At 54.7% G+C, this 18,092-nt stretch overlaps 1 protein-coding gene across 1 annotated transcript in view; it reads left to right on the forward strand.

Moving 5' to 3' along the window:
* Positions 1–6,185: 6,185 nt before the first annotated feature.
* LTBP2 (latent transforming growth factor beta binding protein 2) overlaps positions 6,186–18,092 on the forward strand; it is a 74,205-nt gene continuing 62,298 nt past the window's right edge. The window contains 4 exon segments of the mRNA XM_030483823.1: positions 6,186–7,046; positions 7,048–7,213; positions 7,216–7,765; positions 15,595–15,665. Of these exon segments, the coding sequence (XP_030339683.1) occupies positions 6,918–7,046; positions 7,048–7,213; positions 7,216–7,765; positions 15,595–15,665 (916 nt within the window). The 5' untranslated portion in view covers positions 6,186–6,917.

The following is an 18,092-nucleotide window of genomic DNA, read 5'->3' on the forward strand; positions in this document are numbered from 1 at the left end:
GTGCTTCCCTTAGCTCAGGGGTGCACAGAGCCAGGCTTTGGGAGGGAGGGAGGAAGGAGAGGGTCTCTCCTGCCTCCATGGTGCCAGCTGCCTTCTCAGCCACCACCTCTGCTGTCAAGGGCTCACCAGCCCCAAGGGAGCCCAGGCAGCCACTTGGGCTGTTGGCACTGCTGTGCACTTGGGCTGTGTGAGGCTGCCTTGCCTGCTCAGCTGGGCTGAGAGAGCGGAAGGGGAGAAGGAGGGAAGGCAGAGGCATGGCCTGAAAGTGCATGCCAGAGCTCAGAATGGAAGCAGAAGTAATCATCACAAAGAGGGCAGGATTACGTTGTCCGTACTGCTGCTCTAAGCTCCAACCCGGTCCTGGGAGAGGCAGGAAAATCATGGGTGCCACCTCTGTAATCCTGTTACGGATTTCTGTTCTGCACCTGATGTGGCCCCTGTCCGGGTGGGAAGTGTATGCTTCCCCATCCCAAGCTCCTTGCTCTTCTCAGAAGATGATGACCTGATGTGGTGAGGCATGGAAAGGGGCTTCGCTCATCTCCTCTGCAGTTGCCTTGTGTTTATTTCCTTGTTAAGCTCTCATTCCTTGTTATTCTTACTTCCTGGAAGAGTCCAAGCCCTCTCTTAAGGCTGCGTGCCACACCTGTGTGTCGAGTGGGTGACAGCAGAATCAATGTGGCAACTGGTGAGGGAGACTGCTGGAGCTGTGATGTCACCAGAGAGCTGCATTCCCAGCCTATGAAGTCATAGGCGGGAAATTGGGTACTCAGCCTAATCCCAATAATTACCCAATGGGACCGTAAAGTGTCAATGAACTAGTCTACTGCTTGATGACTACTTTAGCTCTAACACACACCACCTAGTAATAGCCACTTTTTTTGCAGTTCCCTAAAATTCACTTATTAATAAGCTATTAAACATCCACTTGAAATCACTGCATTGTAATGAGCTGAGGTCACTGCTCACACAGCCATTCCAGCACCCAAAGTGGTACGAAAACACCTTAAATCCTGTGACAGGGAGTGGGCCTGCAATTTCAGGATGGCAGAGTAACCAAACTAAAATACAGATATAACATCAACCTCACCGATCATTCCCAATCAGTGTCTATGTGGCCATCATCGGTTTTCCTCTGATATGCAAAGCTAATGGGTTGAAGGACTTCCAGTCCAAATTCCCCATGCCATGGGCAGCCAATGTGAGGGTCTTATGGAAGCAACAGCAACTTGAAGGAAACAACAGTTGCTGCTTTTTAGGAAGATTGCTTTGGACTCACAAGCAGGAGTTAAATTACTTTAATCCCAAACACTCAGTAGAATTCAAAGTTTGATTCAGGTTTTTTTCTGGTCTTTTTGTTGTTTAAGAAAATGCAAAGGAAATGGGGCGCTTTTGAGAAGTTCAGTGTGGGAGGAATTTCTCAGGAAAAGCTGCTTTGGCAGTCTCGGGATTTCTTGGTTTCTTCTGCCCTTGCTGTTGGGTCATCTCACTTGGATATCTCTCTCTTCTCCAGGTTGTGGGGTCCTTGGGAAGTGCTGCCTGTGAAGTGGTACCAGGTATCAGGAAGGGAGACCTTCCACTGAGAGCACCCCCTGCTCCCTGTGCATCCTCAAGCTGTTGATCCTGCTTCCCTTCCAGTCTGTGACAAGCTCATGTTCAATGGCCACCTTGGGAAAAGCCTCCTGGCGTTAAGACCCCACTGAAAAGAGGAATAGGTGGTTATGGAAATTCACACTATCAGGGCCCTTTCTACACTCCTCTCCACAGTGCCCCAACCATGTAGGTAGCATACCCTCTTTGTGGGTCACAGCCCTCAAAAATGGCAAGAGGTTCTGCTTCCTTCTTTCCTTTCCTCCCTTAGCGAGGACAGCTGACTAATGAGTGCTCCAGTTGAAGCCCCCCCATCAAGCTTATGTCCTGAGCAGGCTTGCTCCTACAGTGAACATGTGATGGAATGGGTTTCCTGGTCAGGGCAGCCTCTGGGCTCCTTGGGAACGCTCAGGCTTCCCTAGTTTCCAGGCCCATCTCCCCGCCACGTGCAGTTCCAGACGCAGGTATCAAAGAAGCAGCGAGGCCAGACCAGCCTCCTGGGGAGAGGGGAGATTGCAGTTGGATCATCACAAATAGGACTTCATTAATTACAAATGGACAGGTTCCCCCGAGCTGCAAGAGCTCTGCATGAGCCATATTCTAGCTGAGGTTTTTTGTTCTGTTTTGTTTTTCTACTGAAAAGTTGCTGAAGGGGTTTGAAATAGTGTGTTGGATAAATAAGGAACCAGCTGTGCTCTGCAGCCAGCCCCACCAGAGCCTTTCTGCAGCAGTAGCCCACAGCAACCTCCTCTCTGCCTCACTCTGCACTCCCATCCCTTGGGTTCTGCCATCTGGTCTTGCTCTCCAGGTTTCTTCTTCCTAGCGACATGTTTTCGTCTCCTGTTGAAACCTCTTTTCCAGCATGTGGACTCAGCCCTCGGTGATGCATGGACATATGCTTAGGGAAGAGCACGACCAAGGAGTCCAGTTGGGGGACACCCACTTGGCTATTCTGTGCCTCCCTCCTCCATCTTAGGGATGGTCCTGGTTAAATGAAAGCAGAAGGAACAATAAAACCAGCAAACTTTGGCTTTGGACTAGGAGCTGCTGGACACTTTCTCTTCTGTTTTCTGACAACAAACCGTCACTTCCATGGCTCTTGGCTGCCTGCTGCCGGCCTCCTCACAGGGAGGGCCGGCATGGACCCTAGGGCTCAGAGGGACACACCAAGAGTGGGTGGAGGTGGCTGGAGGGCCAGGCTCCGTGTCTGGCTGGAGCAGCTCATCTGTCCAGTGGGAACGCCTCCTTCCCTGGGTGCTATGAGTGTTCTGAGTTGCGTGTATCTCATGGCAAAGGCAGGGGTGGGAATGCTGTCCATGGGGGATTTCCTGGCTGCGTTCACAAATTCAGAAACTGCTTTTCCTGCCTCTCTGGTGCCCATGGTTACAGAGGTCCTCTCCAGAGGTTTCTCTGCACTGCTGCCTCCAAGTTGTTTCTCCATCCAGATCCCCAGGGCTGCTGTGTCCTCCTGGTGCGAGATGGCTGTTTTCTGGGAAGCTGTGACTTGTACCTCTAAAAGGCTGGTTCCACACCCTGATTTTTAAGTCAGTGGCGCTGGCCAACCTTCCCCTGCCCTTCAGCCCCGAGCAGGGGGGAGTGCTCCTCCTTCCTCTGTGGGAGCTATAGGCAGCTTCTGAATCTATGGAATGTGTCCCATCTGCAGCGCGTTAGGGGTCTGCTCACAGCAGAGGAAGAAGCACATGTGGGTTGTGAACCCTTCTGAAGAGGAAGAAAAGGGGCTAATTAATCTAAAGGATACAGTGCCAGGAGCCACATCTGGGGGCCAAGTGGCCCTGCAAGTGTGGCTCCCAGGTGCTACCACCCCAAAGCGGTCATACAGAGCTCGTGTGGACACAACACGTAGGAGAATGACAGTGCGAGAGGTCCTGGCACAGACAGACCCCCATCAGCACAGTCCTGAAGAGCCCCTTCTCCCTGTCCTTTGAGAGAACTCAAAGAGAGATGACTTGTGCTCATCTCTCCAGGGCACAGCCCACCTTCAACCCCCTGTCTCTGGCCCCATAGCTTTGATCCTCAGCTGTCCAAGCAGCCTTCCTTCTCGGCCATAGTGGTGGCAGGTGAGAAGGACCGCACCATAAGTACAGTCTACTCTTGCTCCTCTTCTCTGCAGGGTCTGTTGAGTCCCTTGTTTTCTGTGCTGGTTCCCAAGTTTGCCTCATGAACCCTGCTGCCCTGGCCCTGGAAAGCATGGACTGGGAGGGGTGCTGCAGCTGTGTCTGCCCTCTGCCTCTCCTCTGGTGCCATCCCTGCTGCCTAGAAGTTCATGTGGTGAATTAAGGGGAAATGAAGGCAGCAAAGAGCACTTCAAGCCGCTCACCTGCAGTTCACTGCCCGGGAGAAGCCTTGTGCTCCCTGCTGGTGGGGGCCAGGCTGTTGAACCCTGCTTGCCAGCTTGCTGCCCCATCCTCCCTCCACTGCTGATCGCTCTTTCCAGGTGCAGGTTTGCTCTTGGTGACAAGCAGCCCGACTGTGCTGTGCCTGTGTGAGTTCCTGAGAATGAGATATTTCATGTTTTCCTGATGAGCCCCACTGAGCAGCATGCTGGAACCCAACCTGCACTGACTCCCCATGCACCCCCTGCTTCTATTCTGACAGGCCTGGTTTTGAGATGGGAGGCAGCGAGCCCAGGACCAAGAACCTGCGCATCACCCACCTGCACCAGGATGCAGTCGTTCCCACAGCTGGATGCAGGCACTCCCTTCCCAGGCGCCTGAGCCTGCAGCCCCTTGTGCCAGGCAGCCCAGGGGTGGCGGGGCTGGGGCTCGGGCAGCCCCTGCTCTTACATGGATCAAATGTCGCTGGCACACCCCTGCAAAAACAGAGGAGTGTTTGGATGTGTGAGCCTGGAAGGAGTTCGGTGTCCAGCTCCAGTAACCAAGGAGCGAAGCTGATTGGAGAGGAGGTGCCAGCTCCGTGGGCCGGGCTCCAGTGCAGCCAGAGGCGGCGGGAGAGGTGCTGAAGGGCTGCCGATGGCGCTGTTGGGTTTGCACATCTCATTGCCCAGCCCCCGTGAGGGAGGCACAGGCTGCTGCAGTTCCATCACCGCTGGGGCCCGAGTGCAGGCTGCTGTGGAGGTGCGGTCCCCTGGGGTACTGCGGTCATGCTTCTTCCCTGGGGTGACCCAGCACCTCCAGGGAGGAGGAATGCACTGTGCCCTGAGTGTGTCTGCCCCAGGGTTGCCTGTTCTCGTTTGAGCACTGCCCTGGCTGTCAGCTGCTTTGTTTATGGCTTTGTTTACGGCATTGCTAATTTTCTTGTGTCAGGTTTAGGCACAAGCATTCTTTCCACTGCTGCATAAGAAAATAATTAGATGAGGATGGAAAGGACATTCCTCTTTCTCAGAACAAAGGAACGAGCCACGGCTGTTATCAGGCACTGCTCACAGCATCCAGGGCCATGCAAGCTCCTGCCCAAGCAGTGGCTCCCCCTCAGCGGGGCAGGCAGGCAAGCTGGTGGTGTCGCAGGAAGTGCCAAAGCACCCGCTGGTATTTCCTCTGACGCTGCTGCCCCGTAAAGCCGGCTGCCAGCGCCAAGGTCAAAGCCTGAACCCACTCAGCCCTGGTGCTCCTGTAGCACTTGCTCACCTGCCAAGTTCCCTCCCCTCTCCCTCACTTGCAGGACCCCAGCTGGAGGGGGTGTGCTGGGGTCCTGCTCCACTCCAGACCCAGTGTGCTTTAGGGAGATTAATTCCCTATGCTTCTGCTCCTTTCCTGGCTTTTCTGCACCCTGGAGGGTGGGTAGCAGGGCTTCCATCCCAAGGAGGGGACAGCTATGATCTGAAAGGCCTAAAAGTCAAGGGGCAGGAGCCACTGGTTTCAAATGGGAGAGATGCACAGAGATGAGGTACTGGGGGAGCTGAACCCCTCTGCCACGAAGCTTTTGGGAAGCAGATGGTTTGGTGAAGGCCTGGGGGCACAGCACCTGCAGCAGGAGAGGCTGGAGGAAGAGGAGCATCAACGGGACAGGGTGCTGTAAGGGGCTGGGGGAGTGGCAGGCATAGCAGGAGAGCTAGTGCTCTATGTTGAAGCCACGCCATGCATCGAAAGGGGAAAAAGTAATTAGACAAATTCATGGGCTGATATGACAATTTTCCTTTTCAACCCAGCAGCTGAGCTGCAGCATCTGGCTGAAGGTGCCCCTACCCCGCGGGCTTCCCAAGACGTGAGGGCACACCCTAAAGGATCACTCCTTGTGCACACAGAGTTCCTCGTGTTCTCCCGCAGGCATCCAGGCACAGCACCCAGGGTTGGGATGTTGAGTGAGGTGCACCTTTCATCTCCCTGAGCTTGGCATGATGAAAACAGGTTGACAGATGTTACTGGCTGCAGGACCCGTGGCAGGGACATATGCCAGTGAACATCTGCTTCCCATGAGTACCTACAGTGCCCTCCTCTGCCTCCTGGCCCACAGAGGTGCAGTGAGAGGTCTTTAGCCACCCACCAAGTTCACAGATGCTGCTGTAGGCCAGAAGGAACCCACCGCAGATAGATAGACCCTGTTTCTGGCTTGGGACAGAGCCTGCGCTCCTCTGGGAGGCTTTGCTCCCTGATGGAGATAGCCAAGGGCAGCAGAGAGCAGCAGAGACATGGCAGGGCTGAGCTGATGTGTGTGGCTGAAACGGGTTTTGTGCCCCCCATCCTCCCCTGTCGTACTCTTCCCTCAGAATTTCTCAGTGTGTATAGAGCAGTCATTTCAAGTCATCCCTCAACCTCCAGGTGCCCGTGAAGAGATAGATAGAGGGAAGGATGGACATGCACTCTAAGCAGTGGGATGTCTCCTGAAAGATCTCTCTTAGCTGAAGGACCTGGAGCTTTTAGGTGGGTCCTTTTCTAGCCTGGACCTATACAAGGAAGAGTCTAAAGCCAGAGTTGGGTTTGAGAGGGTCCGAGAGCTCTGTGGGATGGCAAATAAGGCTCTTCCCATTGCTGTGCCTTTCTCCTGTGAGATGCGATCAAGAGCAGCGAGAGGGCTTAGCGGTGCTGATGGAGCTCCACAAGTCCCCAGATGCTGGGGGGGCGGCGGGGTATTCCTCCGGCATCCGCATGTCCTGCTCCGCGCACCGCACACCCGGGGCTGCTCCACCTTTCCCGAGCGCTTCCAGCTGCAGGGGGAGCCGGCGGCGGGCCGGCCGGCACGGAGGGCTCCGGGGCCGCACGCCGGCGGACGGGCAGGCGGCGGACGGGTCTCCCCGGCCAGGCAGGGGTTAAGGCTTCTCTGTTGTAGTTTGTTTCCCTTTGCCAAAGTGGGTGTTGCTGGAATGTCTCCTCTCCTAAGGAGGGGGGCCGAGCCGTGTCCTCTGGAGAGGGGGGATGTCAGCATCAAAAAGACACAAAAGGGGGAGGTTTCCAAAAATAAAACCCTCCATCCCCTGCAGGCGCTGCCAGTGCCAGAGGCAGGCGCGAAGGTGTTCGGAGCTGCTTGCGGAGCGCGGGAGCTCTCTGGAAGCCCGGCAAGCGGGGCCGGCCGCTTTCCCCTTCTTCCTCCTCCTCCTGCGGGGTCCGCCCGGCAGCCCGCGCCCCTGCCTCAACACCGCTGTCAGCGCGCCGGGCCCCCGTGGGCGGCAGGTCCCGGCGGAGCCCCGGCGCGGGATGGGGCGGTGAACGGAGAGCCGGCGGTGCCCGCTGCCCCGCACCCGCCGCACGATGCCGGCCGGGCGCTGAGCGCTCCGCGCCGCCCGTCTGCCCCCACCACCGGCTGACACCATGCGGGGCGCCGCCGCCAGCCTCCTCCCGCTCACCTTCGCTGTCCTCCTGGGCTTCGCCGACTGCCGGCCGGACACTGCGGCCAGGCTGGAGCCGGGGCCCGGGGGGGCGGCGCGGCCGCGGGGCCGGGGGGCTGCCCTAGGGGCGGCGGGCGCGGCGCACAGCCTGTCCCCGTCGCACGGAGCCCCCCCGCCGGCGGGGCCCCTCCCCGCCGCCCTCCACGTGGATCGCGGCTCCGCGGCCGCCGCAGGGAGCCCGAGCGGAGGCGACGGCGGGAGGCAGCGTCCCGACCGCTGGCTGCCCGCGTCCCGGGGCCAGGCGGGCGATGCCGGGCTCGGTCCCGGCCCGGGGCAGAGAAACAGGCTGGACCCGTCCCGCCAGCGGCAGGGCATCGGGCTGAAAGCGCGAGTCGTGCCCCGCTCGAAGGAGCCAAGCGGCGGAGGGAGGATGGTGGGGTAAGTGCTGCGGCCGGACCGTGCCGCGGGTGCGCAGCGTGAGCCGCGGCGGTCCCGGTGCATCACCTCCCGTCCCGTCCCCGCGGGCGCTGCGGGGCGGAGCGGGACCCGCGCTCGTGCCGCGCGTCTGCCCCGCACGTGCGGCCGGCTCCCCGTCGCGCGGCGGGCGGAGGGGGTGCGGGGCCGCTCCCCGGGGCTGCGGGAGGTGGGAGAGGCCGGAGCGGCCTCGCTGGGCGCTGCGGGACGGAGCGCGGCCGCCTCCGCTCCGCTCCGCTGCAGGTACCTGGCCCCTTGGCTCCTTCCTCCCGTCGCGGGCCCCTCGCACGCACTCCGTGCGGCCGCTTCCCATGGCTGCAGCTGGCTCGGACCGAGGGAGGCTTCCTACTATTTGCCTGGCAGGGCCGCTTCCAGCTCCGACCTCTTGCTGTGGAGGTGGAGGGGAGATCGTATGGCAAGGCCAGCTGCTGCGAGGGCAGCCGGCGAGCGGGATGTCTGGCGCAGTCTGACGTACGCTTCGGCCCCATGTCCCCTCCTTTGGGGGGTAGTTCCCTCTCCGCTCTGCCGTGGGTGATGCCCCTTGTGATGAGCTGCTTTGACAGCTGGGAAGGGCCATGAAAGCCATGGTGCAGGCAGTTTGACCCACCCACGTGGCAGCATGTGTCCACTCTCCGTGTGAGCTCTGCCAGCGGGATACTGAGAGTGGGCTCTAGGCTTACTGCTCTCTGACATGGGCAGAAATGCCATCTGCTAGCATTGGGTGGGGAGCTTCACTGCAATACAAAAGGCAGCTCAGTTTCTGAAGTTTCTCTCTCCCATGACCACCTCCTTGCAAAATTTCAAGAGTGGCCTGTGCCATTCTGTGTACTTCCCTTCAACAAATCCAGAGAAGCACCAAACCTGCTCTTCTTCCGTTATGTTTGATACATAAAGTATTTATCACCAACAGATAGGTAGGTCCTGAGCAGATTTGAGTTTACTCAGTCCATTAGCCTGGGTTTGTCAGCTGCCCAGAGCTAGAGTCTTGGGAAGATCCAGCCCTGCTCAGTCAGGTTTGGGCTTTTTTGGGCTCAGAAGGATTTTACCTTTTCTGCAGTCAGAGCATTGTCAGCATTGCTTTGGGGTCACAAGGCAGTTCAGTTGGATTTGAGTCGTGTGCGATGTAGCCCATTTTCTTCTGTGACTACTCTGAACAGTCTCCACCGAGTTTTCAGGCTGCAGCTGCCTCCGGTGACAACAGCCGTCCTGTTGTCAGGAGGGGCAGGCAAGCCCCAAGGCTCACGCGGTGTTCAGAAGAGTGCTGAACCTCTTTGCAAGTAGCTTTTTCTCAGCCCTTAATCAAGGGTGTAGACAATGGTTGGTCCAGCTGTTGACCTGTTACCAGTTAGATTCAGCTTCCTGGGGTATTGGAGAGTGCTGTTGCCTCCAAGCTTAGAGGCAGGAAGAACTGTGCCTTGGTGCTGTGTTCCCTACACCAGCTGTGCTGCGCTCTGCCTCTGCCTTGCCCTGGAAGATGAGGGCTGGGGTTACGGAGCTTGCTCCAATCCCAAAGAACTTGAACTCTGGAAAGTGCATATAATGGCTTGTCATCAGTGGCTTTCCAGCTCTTCTGGAGTCCAAACCGGCACTTTTTAAACTTCTCTATGACCTACTGTCTTTGGAGAGTATGAGAAAACCTAGCTGCAATAATTGTCTGTGAGTAACCACATGGCATTACTCCTCATGGAAAGCTAGCTGCTGCTGCCTCCATCCATTCGGTGAGACTCCGTCCTTCCACCTCATCCATCTTCTTACGCCCCTTGCTGCACTGGACACATTTCCATCCAGGAAACTCAGGGCCCCTGAAAAACTTCATTTCATGATGTTTCATTTTTTTGCCAGGTGGGATATTTTCTGTTCTGCTATTTACACTGACCTCCTACTACTCTCTAGTATGACGACCTTCCTTTTCCCTTACTCAGGTAGCTTTGCAGGCTGCACTAAACCCTGGTGCTATTTATTTATACAGTTACTTTTGCTTAAAATCTCAGCTCCTGCGTGGGTTGCCCTTCCTGATTCCCCAGTCAGCGTTCTCTGCTGGTACCTCCAGGGGCGTTGCACAGTCCTGGGGACGAAACCCCCATTTATCAGCACTACATCCTTTTCTGGATAATTATTTTTTCTCTTTGTTTGATAATGGCACACCCAAGATTGAGTTTCTTTCCTGGGGACTGTTTGTATGTGTCTGCCACCCTGCTCACATCTGACCTTGTTGCAGGTGGGACTTGCTTGCACCCTTCCATGAGCATGTCCAACCGCAAGTCTTGGGAGAGGTGGGTTTTAGTGTTTTCTCCTGGAGGCTCATTGTGAGGTGACTTTTGACAGTGCTACAGAAAATTACTGCCTTCTGAGTGAGGAAAACAATCCAGCCCCGAGAGCATCTCTTCTCTGCTGTGCTCTGTTTAACCTGCCTGTTTCTCAAGCCTCCCCCTGACTAGAAAGATTTTCCTCCCATGTGTCATGGGGTAGGGAGCTCCTATGGCCTGATGCATCCAGTTACAGCTGTACTTGTGTGCTAGATGCATCCCTAGTTTGGGCTGGCCAGTCCTGCTGGGAGGACACTGTATGCATCTCCCTCCCTGGGAGGGATGTGTTCCCTGGGATGTGACACCCTTGTTCCTCTGCCCTGTGGCTGGGGCGGTGGGTCCCAGAGGTCATCTTCAGGTGGTGTACACAAAATCAGAGGAAGGTCGGTAACAGGGGAGCGGTCTGGGGAAGCCTCTACTGGTACCTGCCTGGACAATTTTCAGGGGCATGAGTCTCCTCAGGTAACATGATGGGAGTCCCACACTCTCATTCTCTCTCCCACCTTCTTTTTGTGTATTCTGCACCCCAGTTCTTGTTTAATTGCTGTTGTAGGCACCATCTGTGGCTATTTAGTCCTGCTTTACCCAGGCTTTGTGGGATATAGGTTCTTGCTGCAGTATGTGTGTGTGGCTGCTCGGGAGTAGAGGCAGTTAACTCTGATGTGGACTTGGCAGAGGATTTTCAAGGGCTCATCGATGCCAGCAGCCTTTTGCTAATGTTCTTCATGGGGTCTGACTGCAAATATTTCATATGCAGTTGGATAAAGTTCACTGTCCTGCAGCAGAAAGGCAGACCTGATGATCTAATGGTCCCCTGGCCTTCTGTTAGGATGCTGTAAATGACCTGAATGGAGCCAGCATATCTGGCAGCACAGAGTGCTGTATGAAGTTGGAAGATGATGCATAGATTGCTGTTAAAATAAGTGGTGAAAAAATAGTTCTACTGAATGGTTCAGAAACACTATGTGATCATCGCTGAGGCTGTGCACATGCTGAAACTATGCGAAGCCACAGTCTTACTACTGTTTTCTTGTTTTCCTTCCCCCTAGTGCTTGTTACAGTTGTTTGGCTCTGGTTACGGATAACCCTGCAAGCTCCTGCAGGCTTTTCTCATCCTTGGTACCACTTTGCACAGTGGGGGCCTGATCCTTATGGTGTTGGCCTCTGGCTGCTGCAGCAAAGCAGGTGATGAAGGACTGGCTTGCTGCAGCTCCTTTGCCAAAGTTGCAGGTTATGCTGATGCATGCAGTCAGGGCTTTCTGCAGTACCATGAACGGTACTTCTGGATGTAGGGAGGCTTCATGGCACTGGCTTTAGCGCTGAGGGGTGTCAGGGAGATGTCTGTCCCGGAACAGGAACAGCAAGTGAGTAATGCCTGACACCCACCTCCTGCGCACCAAACTCTCACAATGTGCCAGGGACTATCTCTGGTGGATGGTACATCCTGGCAGCAGAGTGACAAGCGAGCTTGGTCTGCAGTTGCTTACTGCTGCCTGTGCTGTTTGGAAACCTCAGGGTGTACCTGGCACTTGAGGCAGGGGCTGAGATGTGGATCCAGTGCCTCACTCTGCATTTTGCCAGAAAGGCAGTCCTGAAGACCCACGTCTGCGCTAATGAGCTGTACCTTAGGGCTTTCTCTGGCACTGTGGTTATTCAGCTGCCTGAGTTCTCCAAAAAGAGGAATCAGACTATTGGAAATGGTCTCTGTCTGCTCCAGTCCGAGCTGGGCTGGGAACTATTTTGGAAGGTGATAAGTGGCCCATGAGCCCTGTAGCAGTCCAGTGTTACAGTCAGTCAAGCCCCAGTGCCCAGGAATGTCCCCAGCAACATTTTCTTTCATAAGAAAGATGTGTGCTAGCTGGCCTGGCCCTTAGGAAGGTAAATACGTTAATTAACCTATTCCACTGGTATGAGACAGATAGGAAAGACTGACGGTTTTCCCAAGGCTTGTTTTGGCATCAGTGACAGGGCTGGGAATAAGGCATCCCTGGGCAGCATGACCTAGTTGGGAGCGTTCAGTGGGACTTCAGCTTGGGACACCTGTGTGAAGATGTGTCTTCTCTTCTGCTCTCATCTGGGGCTGTGTTGAGCTTCTTTCCATCTGGGAGAGTTGCTGACCCCTTCATGTGCCCACCCATCCTCTGGTCCTTCTGCATCCCAGGCTGCCCAGGATGAGAGTCCTGCTCCCCTCCCTGCTGCCATGCTCCCAGTTTCACGTGGTGGGTAAGCAGGAGGCAGCCTGGGTGCTCAGCCTTGCACAGCTGCTGAGGGCTTCAGAGTTAGGAGCATGGCTTTGGCTCACATCATTTTTAGGTCTGCCAGGGGCTTGGTGCATCATGGCACCTACAGGTCCCCTTGCTGGGCAGCTCCACCTGGTGCCTTGGAAGCCCCCATCCCGTGTGCGATGCAGGGTGATCAGGGGTTACTCAGGGTGTACAGGTAGCTCCACAACAGCCAGCCTTGGGATGGTGACACCAAACCTAGAGGGACCCTGCCACTTATTTTGCTCTCCAGAAGCAGTGCTGGATGGAGAGACCCAGGGCTGGATGTGCCCTGCAGGTGGCTTATGCCTGATCCATGTCTTTGCCCGAAGTGTTGGTGATGGCACGTGCAGCAGGACAAACACATCTGGGGGCCATTACTCTCAGGCACCATCCCTCCATGCTGTAAACATGCTGTGCTCCTTAAACCTCCAGGGATTCATTCTGGATTCTTTGTAAGACAGTGAAAACCACATGGCGTTCCAGCCATGCAATCGCCAACTAAAAGCTTTAAATAGAACCAGACCTGCTGAGGACTGGGTCCCATGCAGCAAAGGCCCCATAGCTATTTTCCCACTGCTGATGCTCTTGCTTTACCTGGGGCCCCATGCTCTGTGAGGTCCTGCACACTGGGCTTTCGTCATGGAATAGTTGTGGTCCTTCTCTGCACTCCAGTACTACATGCTGCTCCTCCCAAGTGCTCACTTCCAGTCCTGGAGGTCCTCCCTGCCTCTGTCTCTGCCTATCCTCTCATCCAGGAGGTTATGGAAGGAAGGGATGTTCCTGTCCAGGTACTCCCTCTGCCCCTGCTTCTGAGGGCATCCCTGCCTGGTTGCTCCCCTCTTCACATGCTGGGCTGTCCTCCCTTCAGGAGCATCACTCTGGTGCTTAGCATTTCCCTTCACCTTGGGCTGGCAGTTCATGTCTAGAGCTGCCAGTAACACAGAGCAACTGTGTTAATGAGGGGTTTGTGCTGAACCCAGCAGGGGTTTCGTGCCATCAAGAGTGATCTTGTCTGCTCACGCTTGGGCCCCTGTCTGTTTTAGTCTTATACCTTTCTTCCTACAATCTCTGGCTCACTGTTGGCGTTGACAGCACCTAGCAGTATGCTCCCTCCAGCATGTGAGACATGTAGATAAAACTTGAACTTTAATCCCACGAAGGGATTAAAACAGTGTGATTCAAGGCCAAAACAGCTGCTCTGGGGAAGGTAGTTATTTTGCCTACAAGAAACAACCTCAGGTTATGTGAGTAAGTTGAGGTGGGAAAGGGCAAGGCCTTTGTTCTTTGAACAGATTGGCCGGATATGTCTTGCAAGGTGTGTTTCAGCCATGCTGGGGGAAGAATGGGAGCTGTGACAGTTTAAGCAAAGATGTTTATGCTGCTGCTTGGAGTGGAGTCCCTCAGCAGACTTTAGTTACCTAAAGATTTGCTCCAGCTTAGTGGTTTTCTGTCGTTACTGATCAAGACATCTTTAAAAAGCTTAAGGCCTTTCACGGGCTTTTATTCAGCAAGTAAAGGAAAGTTTGCTTTCCTTGGATACTTTCTGGAGTTGCCTTAAAGAAGAGACCCATAGATATCTTTGGGTCAACAGACAAAAAGCTGGAAATTGGTGCTTTAGCCCAGCCAGAGCAGATGTGAGTGGATGCAGGAGTTACTTTGGCTTGTTCAGTTCGCAGGAAGTCACACCAAGGGAATCTAAGTGCTTTCTCCCTGTAAAAATCTACCCAGGTTAATAAAATGTTGATCCTGAAGGGCTGGATAGCACTTTGCGAATGATGTGGCTTCTCAGACCACTTCCCCTTCCCCTTGTCTACAGGCAGCTTCATTCATGAACACCAGAACAATCCTTGGCACACCTGCTACCCGCTGTCTTTGGCCTTCCTAAAATGTGAGCCCCACAGCTTGAGCTGTGGCACTTCTGGAGTCTCATCTCATGCCATGTGGATGCAGCAGTCACAGGGATACCATTTCAGAGCAGGATCATCTTCTGATCCTGCTGTGTTCATGTTAAAGCCAATCCAGAAGACTAATGTGCATGTTTCCATGGTTTCTGTAAATTCTCTCAGCAGCTCCAACTGCCTTGTCCAGCATTAGAAATAAACCATACTCCCCACTTTGTTTCCAGAAGCTTTCCAGAGCTTTCAGCCTGCCTATTTCTAACTCTCTACCTTTTGATGACTGTACTCTCCCATCTACCTAGGCATGGAAAAGTTGCATATTCCCAAAACATTCCCTCTACGATGAGTAAATATGCTTGGAGAGCAACCTGCAACTTGTTATTCTTTCTCATTATAGACATATAAACATGAGATGTGACTAGAGGAAGCAGGATTAGCTGCCTGCTTGAGCATTGCACAGCACCTCTTGGCGGCACAGCACCTCTTGGCGGCACAGCACTGCCTCTGATAGCTGTATGTTGGCAGTGACCAGTACCTGAAAACGCATAAGGGAAGAAGTGGGGAGGACGTCATTTATGTAGAGGTAGTCAAAAAGTTGCTGCAGTGAAATGCTGGAATTAACAACCATGGAATGATCTGAGCATCCTGCAATTAGTGTAGCACTGTGCATGTCAGCTAGACACAAACTTCCACCTGCACTGGAGAGTCCCCAGGCCCCAGGGTCGTGGCACCAGAAGCAGGTAACAAATGCAGGACTGGGGTGCTTGCAGAGGGAGAGCAAGCCAGGAGCGGCTGGTGTGGCTGCTGGAGTGCCGTCCCTCTTGGGGTAATGAGCAATGAACAGCACCAGGCAGCAGCAGGTAGGTGGAGAATGAAGCGTTGTCTTCGGCCAAAGCAGCTCTCGACATTTGCGGAGGCGAGATGCTATGACCAAAGTTGGAGTGAGGCCTGACTTACACCCCAATGCCATGAAGTGCCATGAGATCTTTAATGGTCACAGGCTGCTGGCCTCCAATTGCTCTCAGGAGGAAAATGGTTCCTCTTAGCGCTGTGCCAGGAACCCAGCATAATGCCAGTTTGAAAGGGAGATACTCCCAGAGGGATCGCTCACACTGCAGCATTCACACAGCCCTTGGGGGTTTCTTTTCCAGGCACTTAAACAACTCAGCCCTTGTCCCATTGGTTTTGATCTCAGCTGCTGGTCCATCTGGAAGGAAATATCACATGCTGCAGGAAATAATTTTACGGGTGACTCAGAGGTGCTGGCTGCAGAGAGACCTCAGCTTCCCCTTCTCCTAACCACACTGCTTTGTCTCTCCGTTTAGGCCAAATGTTTGTGGCAGACAGTGTTGCCCAGGATGGACCACAGCTCTCAGCACAAACCGCTGCATCAAACGTGAGTATGACAGTCTCAGCTGGTGCAGATCTCCTGATGCACCCCTACAAAGCGCTCGGGTGTGGCTGCAGCCCTGCACATGTCCCCTGCACTGTGCTGGGGCAGGAGGTGGACTGTGGGGTCCCTGGAGGCAGTACCGCAGCCTCCCTGTGGGGCTGCCAGGCTGTGGGTCAGCTCTCCCCACCTGCTGGCAAAGTCTGAGCATGCCGAGTAATTATGGCTTTATTATCATTATTAGTGTCCATCCCAGATAGGGTCTTGTTGGGGCAGGGCATTGCAACAGTACGTTCATGGGTGAGTTTCAAGCCCTGGGCTCTCATCACCCTGTTTGGAGCAGAAGGCAGGTCTGTGAAAGTCCCAGCAGGTGGGAACCAGCAGAGTGGGGCTGTGCTCATTTGGGTGAGCAGTGCTGATGCTGAGGGGCAGATCAGGACTGCAAATTACCTGGGTGCTATTAAGGAAAGCAATTAATGGAGTTGGCAGAAGGGCTGGGCCGGGTGGGGCTGGAGCGTGGTGCAGCATGTGGGATGTGTGAAATGGCAGGGGGTGCAGTGTGGGAACTGCCAGGGCAGGGCCCTCCTGCCTGCTCACAGAGGGGTTAATAAGGGCTCTGTTCCTCTGAGGGCCCTGTCACAGCCCTGGGGCTGAGATCATTTTGGGCTCCCTGACACAGCACTGGAAGAGAAGGGGTTTGGGCAGGCACAAGTGCTGTGCACACCAGAGGCAGCTGCACTGTCATCTCCATCCCCAATAGCTCTGCAATTACAGCCCAGCCCCTGCTGTGATCCCTGTCCCTAACAATGGCGTTACACCATCCAGCCCACCCGTGGTCCTTCCCAGTGCACCTGCCTGGTCCCAGGGAGGTGCGAGGCTGCCTGCAGCGCCTGGGCAGCGCAGAGGGCAGGCAGCACGCAGGCACTGGGCAGGCTTTCTGGATGGGAACGCCCTGCCCAGGATTGCCGAGAGCATCTGTGTTCACTCGAGTGGCAGCAGCTGCCCAGATGTTTAGCAGGGAAAGAAGCTCAGCTTTGTTTGCTGCGGGATCTCATGGAGCTTTGGCAGTGCTGGGATAATTGCATTAGCGATCGCTGCTTGGGAGCAAGGGGCCAAGGGCTGACTCACCTCCCTTCTCCCTCTCCCCCCTGCCGACAGAAGCCAAACGGTAGAGAGCATGCTGTGCTGCCAGACAGCGTCTGTAAACAGAGCGCGGGGCCAGCGATGGCAGCATCTTTCTCTCGTTAGGGATTTTCATAGGAGCAGTAGATCTGGGCTCACAGCCATGCAGGCGGTCTAGCAGTTGCTCAGGTGCTGGGCCCTTGTCCCCAAGGATTCATTGAAAGGTCCTTGTCAACATGATTGGGCCTGACAGTGTCCCCCTGACAGGGGATGGTAAATCTCAGGCAGGGCTTAAGGGGAGACTGGTGATGTGTAAACATCATTTTGTTCCCAGCTACCTCCCTCCCCGGGCTTTTCTGCTGGAGTTCAAGCTGCTGGAGATGTTCGGCTCTTTTTAGAGCTGCCAAGGCATGCTGGACAGCCTGTCCCAGTTAGTTTCTGCACTGTAATGCTGTTTAGCGTCTGATCCCGTGGTTTTTTATATGGGCATTTCAGGGAAGTTATCAAGGTAGAAATGCAGCCAGAGGGAACCTCTTGGTGTAATAGAGCAGGGAAGAAGTTGGCATTCGGGTCTTGGGCAGGACCTTGGTTTTCATTGATTTGAGCCTGGGTACAGGAGAGGCGATAGATCAAATTATTGCCAAATTGTGATCGCCTTCCTGTCACCTACCAAGCATGGTGATTTCTGCCTTCTTCACCCATGCTTCTCCAGAGACTTTCCTCTTGCAACATCTCTTGCATATCATAGAATCATAGAATCATAGAATAGTAAGGGTTGGAAAGGACCTTAAGATCATCTAGTTCCAACTCCCCTGCCATGGGCAGGGACACCTTGCCCTAAACCACGTGGTCCAAGGCTCTGTCCAACCTGGCCTTGAACACCACCAGGGATGCAGCATCCACAACCTCCCTGGGCAACCCATTCCAGTGCCTCACCACCCTCACTGTAAAGAACATCTTCCTTATATCTAATCTAAACTTCACCTGTTTAAGTTTGAACCCATTACCCCTTGTCCTACCACTACAGTCCCTAAGGAAGAGTCCCTCCCTAGCATCCTTATAGACCCCCTTCAGATACTGGAAGGCTGCTATGAGGTCTCCACACAGCCTTCTCTTCTCCAGGCTGAACAGCCCCAACTCTCTCAGCCTGTCTTCATACGGGAGGTGCTCCAGCCCTCTTATCATCCTCGTGGCCCTCCTCTGGACTCACTCCAACAGCTCCATGTCCTTTTTATGTTGAGGACACCAGAACTGTACATGTGACTGAACTCAAGCCATGGGCAGGTGTCTCTAGCCTTTTGGCTTATTCCA

This window comes from Strigops habroptila, chromosome 4 (genome assembly GCF_004027225.2).
Source record: "Strigops habroptila isolate Jane chromosome 4, bStrHab1.2.pri, whole genome shotgun sequence".
NCBI lineage: Eukaryota > Metazoa > Chordata > Aves > Psittaciformes > Psittacidae > Strigops > Strigops habroptila.